At 51.6% G+C, this 19,175-nt stretch overlaps 1 protein-coding gene across 4 annotated transcripts in view; it reads left to right on the top strand.

Annotated features, from left to right (window-relative positions):
- Positions 1 to 9,572, top strand: part of LOC104697023 (tyrosine-protein kinase ZAP-70) — a 32,934-nt gene extending 23,362 nt beyond the window's left edge. For 2 of the 4 annotated variants that reach the window (XM_039566425.1, XM_039566424.1), the window contains 9 exons: positions 1,234 to 1,312; positions 1,957 to 1,997; positions 3,143 to 3,191; positions 3,750 to 3,930; positions 5,202 to 5,408; positions 5,681 to 5,873; positions 6,905 to 7,045; positions 8,230 to 8,342; positions 8,782 to 9,572. In XM_039566425.1, coding sequence (XP_039422359.1) covers positions 1,234 to 1,312; positions 1,957 to 1,997; positions 3,143 to 3,191; positions 3,750 to 3,930; positions 5,202 to 5,408; positions 5,681 to 5,873; positions 6,905 to 7,045; positions 8,230 to 8,342; positions 8,782 to 8,905 — 1,128 coding nt within the window. In that variant the 3' untranslated portion in view covers positions 8,906 to 9,572. The remainder of the gene's footprint in view (positions 1 to 1,233; positions 1,313 to 1,956; positions 1,998 to 3,142; positions 3,192 to 3,749; positions 3,931 to 5,201; positions 5,409 to 5,680; positions 5,874 to 6,904; positions 7,046 to 8,229; positions 8,343 to 8,781) is intronic. The other 2 variants (XM_039566426.1, XM_039566427.1) reach the window with 2 other exon arrangements.
- The last annotated feature ends 9,603 nt before the right edge of the window (positions 9,573 to 19,175 follow it).

The following is a 19,175-nucleotide window of genomic DNA, read 5'->3' as shown; positions in this document are numbered from 1 at the left end:
TTTGATCCCCATTAATAATTAATAATCATCACAGTTGATCCCCATGGGCCCCTTCCAACTCAGAATATTCCGTGATTCTGTGCTAATTCTCTTTCATTAGTTATTGTTCTATCCTCTATTTGGTTATTAATGTCTCTGCTTTTCTGCTAATTAGACCATATTTTTAAATCTTTTTAGTCTTTTTTTTCTCCAGCAGGAACTTTCCAATGCCTGAACTGAACCTTTTTCAGTCTCTTTTTTTTCTTCTGCTTCCTCCAAAGTCTCCTTGTGGTCCATAAATTCTGCGTTCCAGATGTCCAGCCTCAATCCATCTTCCCCTCCCAGGCTTTGTTCCTTGGAGTAGATCAGCGTTAGTTTACCAAAACTTCAAATTCCAGTAATTTTCCCAAGCTGTGCTCCTGCAGAAGTAGCTCATGACAACCTTGCTCCATGCTGGCTGAGAGTAATTGAAGAATAACACACTATTTGTAATTAATACTTCTATTGGTTGGGATTAATTAATTAAAACAATTAATTTTAAAGTTAAACCATGAATTAAAATTATCCAGGGAGTGAATGCCGGAACTCCCTCCTGGCCAGGGCTGTCTGAGGGACAGTAACCCCATTTTGCTGAATTTTCTGAATTCCCAGGGCTGTTTTCACTCGGAATCTTATTGAAAACAAAGATTTTTGGGGCGTTTTTATGGCAACAGAACCGTGCCAGGCTCCCGATTGCAGCTGAAATCTGAGCCAGCCAGGAGGGGAAGGGAAAGCCTGGTGTCCCTGGGGTCTGGTCCCAGGGCTGGGCTGGTTGTGCCCAGCCTCAGTCAAGCCTGGATCCAGTGGTGCTGCCGTGAAAAACTGCCTGGGATCCACGGAACAAACCCTGGAGTTCCTCTGGGAAAGGATGAGTTTCTCTCAGGATTTATCCCACACACCAGGGCCTAAAACCCTTCCTGGCTGGGACAGCAATAACATTGCACTGAACATGCCCTACTCGTGCTGGAGAATTTGTCTTTCTTTGGGCCTTATCGAATTTCCCAAGTTCTTCCCAGCTCTGGCAGATATATCCAGGGCTGCAATCACACCCTGGGATGTCCCTGAGTGCACAGAGGACAGAAGCAGTCTGGTCCCTGCCTGCCATAAATCTGAGAGGAATCATTGCCCTAAGCCACAAAAGTTGCCTTCAATAGTAAAAAAAAGAGATGATTTTCTCCTCACAATAATCTCTTTTTCCTCCCACCCCTTTCCCAGTTGGTGGAGTACTTAAAACTCAAACCAGACGGGCTGATTTTCTACCTGAGGGAAGCCTGCCCCAACCCCAACATGCCAGGTGAGCTGACACCTCTCAGTGCCACCCCTGGCCTCGGTTTGCCACCCACGGGTGCCAGCTGGAGCAGTGTCCGCCCAAATTTCCCTTCCTGTGCCCAGCCTTGCTGGGGAGGGGGCAGTGAGGGCTCTGCTCCTCTGGCAAACTGGGCCAGTGTCCCGTGGTGGTGTCACTGCCCAGGCCTGAGAGCAGGAGCAGGTGGGGGGAGTCAGCGGCCAAAGGGATTTGGTGCCCCACAGACAGGTTCTGAGCGTGACCTGATTTTTAGGCAGCAGGAAAATCCGTGTCCTGGAAGGCTGGGCTCTGCTGGCTCTCTGAACACTCAAAACCAGCGGGCACTTTGGGTCCACGTGTCACAAATGTCACTTCAGAGCCTGCCCTGTCCTGGGGCACAGCTCAGCCGGTCTCTGCCCCAGTGGTGGCACTTTCCCTGAGAAAATTTGGGAATAACAGCCACATCCAGACACGTTTCCACACCTTTCTAGGCTAAAGCTGTGGAAACTTTCCTTTGGGGGGTGGAGGGGCTGTGATCAGACCCAGGCACCTTCAAGGACTGGCCCCTGCTCGGACCCTGCTTGGGGCAAACTCTTGATAACAAACTCCTGATAACAAACTCCTGATAACAAATCCTCTCTCCTGATTTGCAGCCTCTGCAGCACCAGCTCCACCCACCCACCCCTCCGTGAGCGTAAGTTTGGGGGAGGCTCTGTTTTATTGGGACCTCAGTGGTTTTAATGTTGCTGCATTTCAAGCTTGGCTGATCAAACCCTTCTCTTCAAACCCTGCTTTTGTCTAAGAGCTCAGGAGCTGCACTGGATATGAAGCCCAGCTGGGACGTTGTTCCCTTTCCAGCTTGGATGGGGATGGGGAATAGCTGGGCACAGAGAGAGCTGAGAAGGGTTTCCATTCATCCTGAACTCCTTGCAACATGTGGGCCTGTCCTTGGGGAGCTCCATCCCTGCCCTGCTCGCCAGGCAGGAGCGAGGAAGCTGTGCTGGGATTCTGGGAATGCTCAGCCCTGCTGCTCCCGCTGGCCCCTGGCCAGGGCTTTGTGCTCCCTCTGCCCTGGGGAATGTCTGCGCTCAGTCCCCGAGTGCTGAGCTGTGCTGAAACCAGCGGGTCTGGGGATCCCAGCGGGGGCTGAGTGAGGCCTGGGGGCTCACCCAGCACCTCAGGGTGCTTTCACAACCCACAGTGGCCTCCAGGCTGCTGGGCACTGCCCAGGCTCCCCAGGGAATGGGCCCGGCCCCGAGGCTGCCAGAGCTGCAGGAGCATTTGGACAGCGCTCTCAGGGATGCCCAGGCTGGGGTTGTTGGGGTGTCTGTGCAGGGCCAGGGGCTGCACTGATGATCCCTGAGGGTCCCTTCCAGCTCAGGATATTCTGGGATTCTGTGACCCTGGTATTCCAAGCTGTGCCACCCTGTGGCTCTCTGCTCTGGGGACAGTGGCTGCACACTGTCGCTGTGTGCTCACAAGGCCGCTCTTGCCGTGCTGGGTGTGGGCTGAGCTGCCTCCAGGCTTCCCTTCCCTTCCCGGCTCTCTGCGAACTGCGGAGTCCTGCCTGGGATGGGGGAAGCTGAGGGGACAGAGAGCTCCCAGGAGGAGGCTGCTGTGCTCAGGGTCCCTGGGTGCCCCCAGGGCCGGATCCCTGCTGTGCCCTGCCCTGCGGGAGCTGACTGGAACAGGAATGTTGGCTCCAGACCGCAGCTCAGGGCCTTTCAGCGGGGTCACCAGCCGGGGCTGTGTTGGGGTGTAATTTCTCTGTCCCCTTCCCCTCCATTTCCAACGGAAGCGATTTCTCCTTTATCCACTTTCTCCTCATTTCTTTTCCAGAGAAACCTGGGCTCTCTCAATGCAGACGGATACACCCCAGAGCCTGTCGGTGAGCATCTCCAGAGCCCCCTCCTCCTCACAGGGGACAGGACCGGGCATGTCCCAGGAGCCCGGGGGCTCCCTGGAGCCCTGCTACGAATCCCCTTTCTTACAAAAGCACCCAGGAGCATCCCAGACATTTCGGGGTCCTGAGCCCACACCGGGCTCCTAGGAAATCAAGCCCTACCCCCATTCCTTGCCTTACCCAGGAAATGAAGCTCTGTCTTATCCCCATTTCCCACTCAATACTCAGCGTATCCATCTGTATTTCAGTGGGGTAAAGCCCTGGCTGGGGCTGGCAGGGTGGGTATGTGGAGTGGGAATGCTCAGTGATCCTCCAGGAGATGTGGAGTGGGAATGCTCAGGCCCCTCTCCCCATCCCAGCTCCTTCAGCAACCAGAACTGGGAGAGGCCCTGGGTTGTGAAAGGAAGGGAGATGCCCAGGAGGGATGAGAAATGCTGGAGGCGAAGGTGAATTGGCCAAAAGAGCAGAGAAACCCTTCCCAATCCGTGAGGGAGAGTGGGATGGGGAAGGGCCATTTTCTAACCAAGTGTTCCTCTTGGGAAGGGGCAGGAAAATCCCGCCTGCTGCCCATGGACACCAGCGTCTACGAGAGCCCCTACAGTGACCCCGAGGAACTCAAGGACAAGAAGCTGTTCCTGAAGAGGGACCACCTGATGATCGATGAGGTGGAGCTGGGGGCAGGAAACTTTGGCTGCGTCAAGAAGGGAGTTTACAAAATGAGGAAGTGAGTGAGGGTGCTGGGGAAGGGGGAGGAGAGGCACCCGGGCTGGCCTCGAGGTGTCCCCAGCTGTCCTGTTTGTCACTAGATGGGCCCCAAAGTGACAATGTAGTGGATGAGAAATGATCTGGAAGGTCAGGGATGATGGATGTGATGGTGGAGGCACTGCCCCTAGAAGCGTTCAGAAAACGAGCAGATTTTGTGGTGGGGTTCAGTGGGGATGGTGGTGTTCGAGCAGGGGTTGGACTTGATGATCCTGGGGATCTTTTCCAACCTTATCAATCCCATGATACTATGATATGATGCTGTGATTCTGTGGCTTTCCATGGATTTTCACTGACTGCTGCAGTACCCTGGGTAACCTGCACCACACCCCCAGGCACGCAGCTGCCACTTCCAAAGGGACTTGCTGGGCTCCGAGGAACAACTCCACATTCCTGAGGCCACCTCTGTCCGTGTCAGGCCAAAGCAGTGACACTGAGGAGTTGTGCCACCCTTGGCTCTGTTGCTGGTTGTCTGTGATGGTCTTTACCTACTTGTGCCTCAGTTTCCTCCTGGAAAAGTGGCACTGAGGACCTAGATCGCAGTGTGGGAGGGGAGGTGTCTCCAGATCAGGGATGGCAACTTCTGGCCTACACCCACAAGGGTGAGGTGACCTTTCCTCTCCATTCTGGGACACCAGAATGGCGCAGGGCTCTGCCAGAATAGGATGTTGAGAGGTCAAACGGTGTCACACGAGAAGGGATTTCCATTCCTGGTGATGGCTTTTCCTGGTCTTAAAATCAAGAGTCATACACAGAAGGGGAAAAGGGATTTTACCTTGGTATTTATTTTAAGGATCCTTAGGTGCACACGTCCAGGTCATGTGCATCGAAATGCACCCCGCCAAGTCTCTCCCCCAAAGGTTGGGTATAACATTATAGGTGTTACTAATTAGCATATCTATCAAAAATTCCCAAATGAGAGGCTCAAGTGAGCCCTGCTCCCCAAGGAGCCTTTCCCTGGATGGTTCTATCTTGGTTTACAGAATGTGTTCTGGAGAGGACCTTGGGGTCTGGGACACACTGATCCCTAGCTACGAAGCTTCTAAAATGTTTAGTCTCTCCGCTTGACAAACAAGTCCAAGAATATAGGCAAAAAGCACTAAGAATACAGAAGTTGTAAAAAGGTGTAACAGGGGTATAAAAGAAAAGGCAAAAAAATCTTCATGGCACCACTGGCTGTGACCGCTGAATCCAGCTGTGCTCAGCCCATCCCACGGCTGTTCCCCTGTGCAGGAAGCAGATTGACGTGGCCATCAAGGTGCTGAAGAGCAACAACGAGAGGACAGTGAAGGACGAGATGATGAAGGAAGCACAGATCATGCACCAGCTGGACAACCCCTACATCGTGCGCATGATCGGGGTGTGTGAGGCCGAGTCGCTGATGCTCGTGATGGAGATGGCTTCTGGAGGGCCTCTCAACAGGTTCTTGGCTTCCAAGAAGTGAGTGTTGGATGAAATGTGGCTGATCTTCTGTGTTTCTGCTCAAAATCTACTTCAAAAGCTCACCCCTGTAGGAGCAGGGAACTCCTCCTCCACCCTTGTAGGAGCAGGAAAGTTGAAAAGAGCAGGAGGAGAAATCTTTTCATATGAGGGACCAGGGGCTGATGCTTCTGGAGCAGAGATCTCCGTGTTCATTCTCCCTTGCAGCTGGAAAAGTCAGAGGGGACCACAACAGGTCCTTTATTGCTGAATTCTCCTTCCACCTTCCCCAGGGATGAGATTACAATGAGCAACATCGTGGAGCTGATGCACCAGGTGTCCATGGGGATGAAGTACCTGGAGGAAAAGAACTTTGTCCACAGGGACCTGGCGGCCAGGAATGTCCTGCTGGTCAACCAGCACTACGCCAAGATCAGTGACTTCGGGCTCTCCAAGGCTCTGGGAGCCAATGACAGCTACTACAAGGTGGGTGTGAGCACAGCAAAGGGTCTGGGGCAGGAACTTCCTGGCTGGGAGGATGAGATCCCCAGAGACTTGAGGATCTGGGCTGCTCATGGACCCCTCTGCACAGCATCAGGCTCTGCCTCACTGCTGTGACATTAAAGGGGCTTTGCAGAGCTCTGGTGACGAGGAGGATGCAGAGGCAGCCGGGGGGAGGGGAGTGGTGAGGGGCAGGGGGGTGAGAGGAGCCAGAGAAGAGAAGGGGATGAAGAGTGAGCCAGGGCTGATCTTCCCAGCAGTGCTCAGCTGAGGGAGAGACCCCACCTGGAATTCTGTGTCCAGCTCCAGGGCCCCCAGCACAAGAAGGATGAGGAACTGTTGGAATGAGTCCAGACAAGGCCACTAAATTGGTCACAGGGCTGGAGCCCCTCTGGAGCCAGGCTGGGAGAGCTGGGGGTGCTCACCTGGAGAGGAGAAGGCTCCAGGGAGAGCTCCGAGCCCCTTGCAGGGCCTAAAGGGGCTCCAGGAGAGCTGCAGAGGGACTGGGGACAAGGCATGGAGGGCCAGGAGCCAGGGAATGGCTTCCCAGTGCCAGAGGGCAGGGCTGGATGGGATCTTGGGAAGGAATTGTTCCCTGGGAGGGTGGGCAGGCCCTGGCACAGGGTGCCCAGAGCAGCTGGGGCTGTCCCTGGATCCCTGGCAGTGCCCAAGGCCAGGCTGGACATTGGGGCTGGGAGCAGCCTGGGACAGTGGAAGGTGTCCCTGCCCATGGCAGGGGATGGACTGGGATGGGATTTAAGGTCCCTCCAACCCAAACCATTCTGGGATTCCATGGTTTAAGTGAGCCCTGGGGGTGGGGGCAGGAGGAGGGGGGCACCGTGGGCATTCAGCACCTGCCCAACAGGACAGCAGGGCCTGGGCTGGGCTTTGGAATTCCCGTTTTAGGTGATTTTTTCAGTGATGTGAGGTTTGACACAAACACTGAGCAGAATTCAGGCACAGCTCCCAGCACTCCATGCCTCAGGCTGGAAATGTCCCTCCTCACTTATCTGCAGGCCAGGACAGCAGGGAAGTGGCCCTTGAAGTGGTACGCCCCGGAGTGCATCCTCTTCCACACGTTCTCCAGCAAGAGCGACGTCTGGAGCTATGGTGTGACCATGTGGGAGGCCTTCAGCTACGGGCAGAAACCCTACAAGGTGAGTCAGGAACCCTACAAGGTGAGGCAGAGCCCTACAAAGTGAAGCAGGAACCCTACAAGGTGAGGCAGAGCCCTACAGGCTGAGGCAGAGCCCTACAAGGTGAGGTAGAAATCCTACAAAGTGAGGCAGGGCCATACAAGGTGAGGCAGAGCTGGCTCTGTCACCGATGGATGTCACAGTTACAACAGGGACACTCTGGAACTCCAGTTCCTACTCCCTTGAGTGGGTGTTCCCACAGTTGGACACACAGGAAAGGAGACTTTGGGAAAGGCACAAAGCAGGTTGGATCCTGCAGCTTTGTGTTCGTTTTAAGAGAGAAGAAACAGAAAACAAACAGAATTGATTTGGGTTTGAATCAAAGCTGAGCTTCTTTTTGATCCTTCTGCTCACTTGAGAGAGAAAAAATCACTTCTCATCCACTGCTGGGCCTGTGCTTGGGTGGGGCCTGGAGGGTGGGGTGGGCAGGATGGGTGGGATGGGGTTGGCAGAATAGGAGGGATTGGGCGAGTAGGATGGGCAGGATGGGGTCTGCAGGGTGGGTGGGATGGGGTCTACAGTGGGGTGGGATGGAATTGGCAGGATGGACAGGATGGAGTGTGCAGGATTTCTGGGAGTCTGGATGGGGTGGGATGGGATGGGATGGGATGGGATGGGATGGGATGGGATGGGATGGGATCTGCAGGCTGGATGGGATGGGTCAGCAGGGTGAGTGGGATGGGGTCAGCAGAACTGATGTGACAGAGTAACCAGGGTGGGTGGGATGGAGTGTGGAGGCTGTGCAGAAGGGGGTCTGCAGGATGGCTGGGATGGGGTCTGTGGGATGGGATCTGCAGGATGGGATCTGCAGGATGGCTGGGATGGGGTCTGTGGGATGGGATCTGCAGGATGGGATCTGCAAGGTGGCTGGGATGGGGTCTGTGGGATGGGATCTGCAGAATGGGGTCTGCAGGATGGGTGGGATGGGGTCTGTGGGATGGGATCTGCAGGGTGGGATCTGCAGGGTGGCCTGGCCACAGCGTGGGACACCAGCTCTGGCTGCTGGGATGGGAACAGTGACTCTGCCGGGTGCGGGGTGTGTGTGGGATCAAAGCTCCACCCCAGGCCCAGCTCTAAGCTGTCTCCTCTAACCCTGCTACCAGCTCTGAACGCATTCACCCCTTTCCCACTTGCTCCCATCCCAGAAAATGAAGGGCCCCGAGGTGATCAGCTTCATAGAGCAGGGCAAGCGCATGGACTGTCCCCAGCAGTGCCCGGCAGAGATGTACGCCCTGATGCAGCAGTGCTGGACGTACAGGTGAGGATCTCACCACGGTCCCAGCTCCATCAGAGTCACCAAACCCCAGCTTGGGATTGGAAATTTGGGTTGGAAGGGACCTTAAAGCCCATCCAGTGCCACCCCTTGCCATGGGCAGGGACACCTTCACCGCTGTCTGCATGGTGACAACACAAAGCAGATGGTGTCTCCTGCCTTGGTTCATGATAATTCCCCTATCCATATTATCCATATCCCCTATATTTACTATCAGACCCCTCCAGCTACCTGTGCCAATCCTGGAAGATCCCCAAGGCTCCGTGTCTTTGACCCTCTCCATCCCAGAAAAGTCTCAGCTGCCTCCTGAGCCCTGGCACAGCCGGGCTGCTGCTCTCCCCCAGGCCCTCTGTGTATCCCCTCATTGTATCAGGTCACTTTTATCCTCTCTGATGACTTTATTTGTTCCTCTCTGCCCTTGCAGATGGGAAGAACGCCCAGGATTTGTGGCTGTGGAAAACATCATCCGCTCCTACTACTACAGCATTGCTGCCAAGCCCGAAAACGGGCCAGAGACAGCGGACAAGGCCAAAGCAGCTCTTCCTTGAGATTCCTTCTCCACTCCTCCACCTGCCCTGCACGGACCTGGAAAGGCTCTTTGTGAAGTTTTGCTTTAACCTCTCAAATGCTGGCTCTGTCCTCAGCAGCTGCAGAACTGAGGGCGTGGGGGACGTTGGTGTCCCCACAGACAGGGACACCCAGCTGTGCCTCCCAGCTCCTCCAGCCTCACCCAGCCCAGGAGTACAGGCAGTGTTAGAGCTCCTTCCCACCCAATTCCAAAGCTATCCCAGGACCTCAGAGCTTTGTGCCTCCCAGGCTCACCGAGGATGAACTGTGTTGGCTCCAGAAAATCTGGATTTTTCTTAACTAACAATCCTGTCCCAGGAAACCACCAGGTGCACGTTTCTGGTGGGGTTGGCACGGGGTGGGACACAGCACAGGGAGCCACCGAGTCCTTTTCCCCTCGGATTAGGGCAAGGAGCAGCTGGTTTGCTGCTGGGATGGGGAGGAGCAGTGGGACAGAGCTGGTTTGTCCCCCTGCACCCCTGGCCAGCACGGAGCAGGTGTCACCCAGCCCTCCAAGGTGGCTCCCAAACAATTCCAGGACCAATCCCTCAGCTCCTGGATCCCACCTGGCCCCTCTGTGCTGATGAAATGTTGTTTTTCAAGCTTAAAAACTGGTCACCCTATAAATAAACTATTCCATGTTCTGAACATCCCATGCCTCAGATCATTGAACTTGGAGAAATTCTGGCAACTGCTTCAGGCTGGCTGCCAAAAACCCCCAAACCCACTGGGGTAACAGAAACCTCCAACGCTGCATTTTTAGTGTCAGAAAATCGCTTCGTTCTCAGCTCTGGGTGGGGATGGGGCTGACAAAATCCCAGCCTCCACACAGCCCCCGATCCAAAATGTCCTCACCTTCTTATACATTTTTAGCAAACAGAGCAGTGAATGTTCATTGAGGCATAGCAAGGTTAGCTCAACAAAATTCACTGTTTTAGTCACTTTTCCAGGCTGTGTTCCCACAAAAGGAGCTTTGCTGTATGCTAAGAGTAATTTAAGAATAGCACCTTGTTGGTAATTAATATATTGGTTATGATTAATTAACTAAACCTTATTTTAAAAGCCTTATCATTTCCAACAGGCTGACAAGAAAATAATTGTGATTTCCCTCCACTTTAGGCCAGGATTTCCCTCCCTGATGCTCTCCTTGCCCAACCTGGCCACTTTTGGGCTGGTTTTACTGCAGAGCTGGTGGGTTTTTTGCAGGTTTTCTTGCAAAAAAAATTGCTCAGCTGGGTCTGCTGTGATCCCACCTGCCCCCAGTGCAGGGCATCGGCCGAGGTGGGGGCTGAGCTGCAGAGAACAGAGAGGCTGTGAAGGCTGGGGGAGCAGAGGAAGGAGGAGGTGGGAGCCCTGCGATGCAGTGAACACAAGAATTTATCTCTCACCATCTCCTGGTAGTTAAAGCCACAGAGCAGCTCCCCCTCAGCACCTTGTCCTGGGGTGAAACAAACAGCCTCAGGCCAGGGCAGAGGTCCAAAGCCTCGGTGAGGGGGGGATTTGGGCTGAAAACAAAGTTCTGGGGAGCATTCAGGTAATTAACATTATCAACATCTGAATTAAGCAGTCACAGAGCCCGGTTGGATGAAAAACAAGTCCTAAATTTCCTTGCTTAGGCTGAAGCCTCCAGTGACACCAACTCTCTCAAGCCCATCAACTTGTCCTGGATGTTGAACGCTGGATGTATTATCCCTCCCAGCAGAGAGGAAAACAGGTACCCGAGGAGAACCTGCCTTGTTCCCGTTTGTTCGGTCACTCAGTGCAGACAGGAAAGAATTCTCCTCCCTGTCATGTTTTCCTCCCAGAGAAAGCAGCTCTTCAGCCAGAAAAGAGAAGGCTCAATGTGTTTTCTACTTGAAAGCCACTTCCAAAACTTTTTGTTTAGGCTTTGTTTTCAAAACAAATTCGTTTTCTGGTCTGAAATGGTTTCTTGCAATTAATTTACGGTTAGCTGGAGGCTGCTGGGTTTTTTCAAACAGGGAAAGAAAGCACCAGAGAATTCCCGGAGAAACTTCTGGTTTTGTTGGAGATGGATTTGAGTGTGTGTATCCACACCCCGACAGACAGGACATAAATCCCTTGGGATTGTGCCAGAGGACCAAGGAAAAGGGTTTATCCTGCCTGGGCTCAGGATGGTTTGGGTTGGAAGCTGTCTGTTCCCAGAGCATTGGAAAATATCAGGAGTTGCTGGAAGGGGGAAAAAGGAGTGAGACAAGCAGGACCTGAAGTCACAGGGCTCAGAGAATCTTTGTGATCCCTGCTTTTGGGATGTGCAGGGTCTGACAGCCACCCCTGAGGGGAATTTCCTTGGAACTGAGGCCCTGATCATCCCCACTCTGCCATTCCAGAGGGACTCAGCCCCCTCAAGTGGGAACATCTCCGGGTCTCCAGCCCTGCAGTTGCCTTTCTGCCACCCACAGCAGGGATTTATCCAGCCCTGCCTCTCTCCCCACTCCCTGCTGCAGGTGGAACACCCTGCTGGACCTCCAGCCCCTTCCCTGCCTGATCCCAGGGATCTGGGCTTGGATAAGAGCAGTGACCCTGATAAAGGCAGCAGCTGGAGAGCACAGACTTGGAGCTCTGTGGCAGCTGCTGCTCTTCCAGAAACTTCCCCAAATCCTCTTTTTTCTTCCTTCCCTCCTTCCCTGCACTCATCCATCTCCCTCTGTTTTACCCAAATCTTTCAGGCTCTTCTTTTCCACTCCCTGTGTTGCAAGGGAAGTGACACAGAACCGTGCCATAAATCAAGTCCCTCCTGATGGGAGAGAATTTTCTAAAAGTCCTTGCAAGAAGTTTCAAAGATAAACCGAGACTTTTCCTTGGTTTTCAATGCTTCCAGACAGTTGTTTATTAAGTCTTATCAGAGGAACAGAGCCACTAGTGTGACCCAGGTACTGCATAGAGCACAGAAAAGCAGGAGTGGAGTCCCTCTATCAAGATTTACCCAGCCTTTTAAAGATATTTTAACCAATGGTTACTAAAAACGTACATTATTTTCACTTTCCTACCAATTATTCAGTAACACGGGCAGGAACTGCGGAATTTTCTATCCAATCATTCCAAACTACTTTTACTGCAGAACATGGAGTAGTAGAAGAAGGAGAAGAAGGTTTAGAGAACAACAACAATCCTCCATTTTGATATTTTTTACTCTTATCTATTTACTACAAAGAGAAACCCAAAACCCCTACATTTTTCACCCTGTGACAATCTTACATCGTAGTCTATCACCTAATTCACACCACTGTATTTTCTAGTTCTTGTCTGATCATTGGTAATTTTTTCCAAGGTTGGAGGTAAAAACAGTGTTGTTCAGGGGAGTAAGAACCCTTAAAAACAGGCAGAGAAATCCTCTGGGCACTCTGGGTTCCTACAGGGAAGGGATGAACTTCACCTTCTGAGCACCCACAGAGACAACATGACCAAGTGTGGGTACCCTTCTGATCATCCCTGTGACACTCATCAGATTCCCCACCCTGATCTAGCTCATCCCAGCCTCTCTTATCACCAGGACCCCTACCTTATCACCAACACCCCTATCCTATCACCAGGACACGCCTGGTTATCAGCTGCACACAGCACAAGGACAAAGTGACCTTTCCATCCTTTTCAGGTTTTGTTCAGCAGCACAAAAATTGGACTAGAGCAGCTCTGGGCTCACTGATCTCTGTTTCAGAGCCCTGAGGAGTTCCCTGAGCCCATGGAAAAGGAGATTTTCCAAGCTATTTTCCCTTCTCCCACAGGGCTGTCCCATCCCTGGCCAGCAGGAGTTGTGTGGGATCACAGATTCACCTGAATTCCACAGAGAAATGTGAGATTTGGAGGTGTGGTTTTGGCAGGCCCAAAGCTTTCTGTGCCTTCATGGTTGCCAGACATTTCCCTGCTGGTCAGGGATGGGACAGCGTGGTGGGAGAAGGGAAAATAGCCAGGAATAGCTTGGAAAATATCCTTCAGAAACCCTTCAGGTGGATTTTATTTTTTTAATCAACAACAGAAACCTTGGAAAAGAAGAGAGGTGCTGGTCCTGGAGTCGCTGGTCCTTATAGGACCATTCCAAGTTGATGATGCTGTTGGAGAGTAGGAAATCCATCCTCACTCATCTCTTCCAACTTTCAGAGACCCCCATGTGGGGACAGGAGCACCCTGTGGGGTGGGGACAGGCACTGGGACACTGCTGGCAGGTCCTGCAGCGAGGCAGGAGGTGCAGAGAGCATCGGTGACACTCCTGTCACAGAGAGAGGCTATTTTTGCCCCTAACTGCCAGCAAGCAGCACAGGCAGTGGCAGTGGTTTCAGCAGCTGATTCTCTGGGCTGGCTCTTGTGGCTGTCACTGCTGAGCTTTGGCCACTGGGAGATGTGCTCAGGGGACAGTGCCTGGTGTCCCCACGGCCCCCTCAAGGCCTCTGCTCTGCTGAGGTGGCACTTTTGGGGCCTTGTTCTTACAACCTGGAGGAGTTGTGGGTACCCAGGAATTTGGCTCTTGATCTGAGGTCCCCTTGTGCCCCGTCCTCCTTCTTCTCCTCCACTTCTGGCCTCTCCCTCCGGTGACCTCCAGCTCTCCCTCCTGTGACCTCCAGCCTGGGCTTGTGCTCTGGGACAAGGTGAGGGACGCTCGAACTGAGCAGAAAAATAATCGGGTGCCAACAGGTTCAATAACTCCTTCAGTAAATACATTTTGCCATTAAATTGATGAATTTAATTCATCTACGAAGTCGTTGCTAAAGGAACGGCCTCTCTTTGCTCCCCTGGCTCATCCACCAGCCGGGAAATTCTGCGGCCACAGCTCCAGGAAGGCCAGGGCTGTGTGGGCAGGGGGCTGAGCTGGCAGGGTTTGAGGGCCCAGCTGAGGGCCTGGCCCTTTGTTTCCACCGAGAGTTCTGACGGAATAAAAACCTTTCCCCAGAACTCTTCGGTTGGGCCTCGTCAGCGTTTTCAGGTGGAAAACTCTTCTGTTGGAAAATTCCCGTCCAACCCAAGTCATTTATTCCTGGGGTCAGTGAGTGGGTGGAGAGCACGGTCCTGGCAGGGCTGTGGCAGGTCCCACATCCTTTGGTGTGACGGAAACAGGGATGTGGTGGAGCAGCTCCTTCCCCAGCTCTACAAAATCCACGTCCACATCATCCTGGGCAGGATTTTGGCCACGTGTCAGCGAATTTTGGGAAATCAACTGGAATGACAAACAGTCAACAGCCCTTGGCCTAAAAAGAATAAAAACATCCTGTCGAGGTGAGAAGCATCGGAGGTGGGGGTTGGTGTGTCCTCATCTTCTCCCTGGGAACAAGGGATGGGATGAGAGGAAACGGCCTCAAGCTGCTCCAGGGAGGTTTAGATTGGATATTAGGTGGAATTTCTTCATAGAAAGGGTGCTCAGATATTGGAAGGGGCTGCCCAAGGCAGTGGTGGAATCCCCATCCCTGGAAGTGCTCGAAAAACCTGTGGCTGTGGCACTTGGGGACACGGATTAGTGGTGACCATGGTGCTGTTGGGTTGATGGTTGGGCTTGATGATCTTAAAGGTCTTTTCCAACCTCAATTCCATGATTCTGTGTGAAATTCTCTGATTCTCTGCCTCTGATTTATCCCTCTGCCTTTCCTGCTCCCAGAGCTGTGATTCCAGGAATACACAGTTAATCCTTGGGGAATTGGCCTCATTGTTGCACAGCAATGCCCCAATGTAAAATAAATATTCATAAATATGCAGGTTTTAATACATTTTGTTCTACTGCAGCAAATCTCACAGAAAATGATCATTTTATTTGCTAATAAGAAGCACCTGTGCAAGAGACACCTTCAGGAATGAACTCAAGGTAAAAATAGAAGGGAATCACAGAAATAAGGCAATCACAGAAATAAGGGAATCACAAAATCTACTGTCATGCTCCAGATGCTTAAATGGAAGATTTACCTGGTAGATATTCACCGATTTAAAAAGCAAAATAAAAATGCTGATTGGAAAAAAAATCTTCGCAGTGACTAATAAAAGATAAAACATCTCCTCCAACCAGTGGAAAAGGGGAAAGTGGTTTCTCTCATGTGTTTTTGCTTAACAAAGAAGAGAAAAAAGGAGGGAAAAAGTGTTTGATGGATTAAAAATGGGTTACAAACAGACACAGGAAGGCAGATACTGATTCCTGCCAGCAGATCCCCAAATTCAGCACCCATTTTCCCAAACGTGAAGCAGCAAAGACTCGGCAAAGAGGAAAAAATACTGTACAGAAGGCTGAGAGCTGCTATTTAGGGCAGCCTGTTTAACACCCCAGAGCTGTGCTGGCACAGTCAGAAAAATCACAACTGAGCCGACACTGGGAGGAGCTGCAAAGACACAGCAAAGGTGGGGAAGGGGCAGAGGAGCTGCTAAGAAAGAGCAGAAATAATGACACGGGCTCAGATACTGGAAGTGGAACGAAAGGAGGAATTTTTGGGGTAGAATATAAAAATCTACTCGCAGACAGAGCAGGGAATTGAGCAAAGGGCGGTGGAGCCTCGGCACAGGGAATATTTCAGAGGATATTCCAAGTATAAACGACAGGAATAATGTTTTAAAGGGGATATTTTAAAGGGAATTTTACTTTGCTGTTTTTCATTCTGGTGTCATCTGGTTTATCTCTGTTGTTTTAACTTCAGAAATGAACCAAAAAATCTCTCCTCTAGGTTTGTTTAATTCACTTTACTAAATCAAGGATTTGATTGTAGCTTCCGCCAACCAAGAATTGCTGCTCTTTCCATTAGGATTTGGGGATTTTTGACCTGTTTTCTCTGGCAGTAGAACAGGCAAAGGCCATTCCCCTGAAATGGGTCACACTTGCCTCCACATCCAACCTGTTTTGCCCTCAGGGATCGGAGCCCAGGAGAAGATGGAGAAATCCAGCTGGACAGGATGGAAATGGGAGCTCACACTGCTGGAGAAGGACACTCCTTCCACAGTCGTCTCTTTGTCCCTGGGACCAAGATGGATCAAGATGCCTCAACACAGTCCCAGGCTCAGGAAAACCAAAGTAAGGGAAAATCAGATTCATAGGCAGAGTTAATTGGAGAGGGAATGAAGTGATGGGAATTTGTGGAGGTCATTCTTCCCAGCAAGTCAATGGAAGGAGGATGTCAATGTTCCCTTTGAGCAGTTTCCAAAGGACAATGTGACTTAGGGCAGATTTAATGCTCATTTTCCCTTCTGGTATTTTGGGTTGGAGCCTTCAAAGTGGGGAATGACATCCCTGGGGCACCTGGGAATTGTCAGGTGTGTCCTGGTGTGTGTGGGAAAGGTTTTGTGGGTCTAAAATCACCCAGGGCTGTGTCCTGCACACAGGGACAAAGCTGGGCCTCTGCTGGCACTGGGCCTGCACAAGTTGTTATGATGGAATCATGGAATGGGTTGGGTGGGAAGGACCTTAAAGTTCATCCCATCCCACCCCTGTCATGGCAGGGACACCTCCCACTGTCCCAGGATACTCCAAGCCCCAATGTCCAACCTGGCCTTGGGCACTGCCAGGGATCCAGGGGCAGCCCCAGCTGCTCTGGGCACCCTGTGCCAGGGCCTGCCCACCCTCACAGTGTTTGTGCCCCTTCCTGCAGCATTCCTGTCTCCCCAAATCCACACCATCCCCTCTGCTGGGAATGGCCAAGGGGACTCTTTGGGAACCCTGTGGGTGTGAATAACCCAGTGGAAAACCCTCTGCTCCCAAAGCTGCTGCAGTCAGGGAGCCACAGGGCTCTTGTGCTGCCCCATTCCCTCTCCAGGGGTGGAAAGGAATCATCCTCCAGCGAGTAACCCAGGAGTAAAGTGCTGGCACAGCCCGGCCCCGGGGTGACACCGAAGATGTCACAGTGGTTTAATCCCAGGAGTTGCTGCCAGCCCTCCAACAATGGCTCAGGCGTGGCAGAAGGGACCAGGAAGCTTTCCAGCCCCTCAGGCCGGCTATTCCCCAGGGATGAATCCTGCCAAAATCCTGGGCCAGCTGTGCATGCCAGCAAATCCATCCCAATTCCAAACCCCTCCAAGAGCAGAGGAGTGGGAACCCAGCTCAGTGCTGGATCATCCCTGCAGCCCAAACCCACAGCACCTCCCCCAGCTGTGTGAACACTGAAGGTCCCTCTCCAGTTCTGGCTGAGTTTCCTTTTCTCCTATGGCAGCAACTTCCAGAGCTTTCCCCTACAGGATGGGTTTTGCTTCATTTCGGATAAAATGCTATTAAAGCCCTGCAGGAATTGGCAGGATGGGCTGAGGAGCTGCAGACAGGCTCTATTCTTCTGGGCAGCTGGGGTGGCTGAGCACTGAGGGCAGCTCTGCCCTAAAAACGCTGTCGTGGCACCTCCTACTCCCTCTCAACATGCAAATAATGCACTCAAATAATGCCAGTGATTAAGGTTAAAATAAAGATCAAAAATTATAAACCCCAGCTGAGCTGGACTCAGGGTGGTGGCGGAGCTGTGATTTGGTTTTTGGGGTTCAGGGCAAGAGGGTGAAGAAGCACAGAGGGAGGAAAGCCCCTGGTGCTGAGGGCAGGGGAGGAGCTGCGGTGGCTCCTGTGGGCACTGGGGGAGCTGAGGGTTTGAAGATGAGGTTCAGATGCAACATCTCAGCAGGAAAGGTGAGACCTGACCTTGAAAAGGAGCAGCTCTGAGGGGGGCTCAGCCCTGCCTCAAGTTAGGAGGGGAAACAGAGCAGGACCACACGATTTGAACCACAAAAGTCCCCGGAGGAGGGGGGGAGATGTTCCTGCAGAGAAAAGTCTGGTGATGCCACAACTCTGTGGAGTCGCTTTGAAATTCTCAGCTCCTGGCAATGATTTTGTCAACAGAAAACAGCAAAAGGGTTTTTGGGTTTGGAGAATTTCTCTTTGCAACCTTTGGAGGGTTTCTTCAAACCACACGTCTGGAAAGTAAAGAGTATTTTGGGGGTTTTTGGCTGCGATGTTTTGATTGTCCAGGATGGAAACTGCTGGGGAGAGGGAGAACAACTGAGGGTGGTTCCCAAAGTGCTGTTATGAAATTCAGTTTGAATTGAAAATTGAGGGTTGCTGTGGAAAATTCTCCTTGGTGAAAATTCACATTTCTGTGGAAAATCTGTTTTGAACAAAATATTTCACAGGGCTTTTTGTCATGACAGACTGCCCAGGGACGAAATGACCTGATCCCTGAAAATCTGAAATGCAGGAAATCTCCTTTTACACCTGGATGTGATGGGCTCATCCCTGTTCCCTGCACTTCTTTAAAATCACTGTATTTCCTTAAAAACACTTTTTATTCCTCTTTCCAGAACAATCCATTTTAAATGTTGCATTTCAACTCCAGCTTCTGGAGCTAGCAAGGATCTTTATCCCACAATCTCATTCCTTCACAGGTAAAAATCATTTCTTGCAAAATTGGCTTTTTCTGAAGGAAAATTTCTATATTGCTAGACAAGAAAAAACACCTTAAAGCATTATATTATATTGTATTATATTATATTACATTACATTATTTTATTTTATATTATGTTATGTTAAGTTATATTAATTATATTATATTTTATTATAATACCAACAAAAAGATGGGAGGATGTGTTTTTTCTTCTCAAGATAAAAATCTAAATTCGATCAGACCCTTACAAAAGTCTGTTTCTCTCCATTCACTAGAAAGGGAATCTTATAGGATCTTTCCATATGGAGAAACCCTTCAGGAGCAGATGTCAAAAGTTAAATGCAGCCAGGAGTCTCCTGATTCCCACTTTTGGGAGCAGTAAGAGAGAAGAGTGACCTCTACAGCCCAGCCCTGATTTCCTGGGAAGAAAGATCCTCTCCCTTGCTCACTCACACTCATCCTCTCAGAACCAGTGTAAAATAAAACAGAATAAAGTAAAATTTTAAAAAAATCAGCTGACCCCCACTGCTGTGAATGAGACTGGAATCTCTGCAGAGATTTGGATCAGATATTGGGAAGGAATTGTTCCCTGGGAGGGTGGGCAGGCCCTGGCACAGGGTGCCCAGAGCAGCTGGGGCTGCCCCTGGATCCCTGGCAGTGCCCAAGGCCAGGCTGGACATTGGGGCTTGGAGCAGCCTGGGACAGTGGGAGGTGTCCCTGCCATGGCAGGGGTGGAACGGGATTTAAGGTCCCTCCCAACCCCAACCATTCCATGATTCTGTGATCAGTCCAGTGAGGATGATCATTATCAGGTGGCAGATTTCCCTTGCTGCTCCTGCCTTGGCAGCACCAGGATCTTCTTGGTGCTTTTCCATCCTGCTGGAATGCAGGCATGGAAGTGTTGCCAGAGGTGTAA

Source organism: Corvus cornix, chromosome 28, assembly GCF_000738735.6.
Source record: "Corvus cornix cornix isolate S_Up_H32 chromosome 28, ASM73873v5, whole genome shotgun sequence".
In the NCBI taxonomy this organism is placed as follows: Eukaryota; Metazoa; Chordata; class Aves; order Passeriformes; family Corvidae; genus Corvus; species Corvus cornix.
The sequence above is the reverse complement of the archived record's forward strand: the minus strand, read 5'-3'. Positions and strand labels throughout refer to the sequence as shown.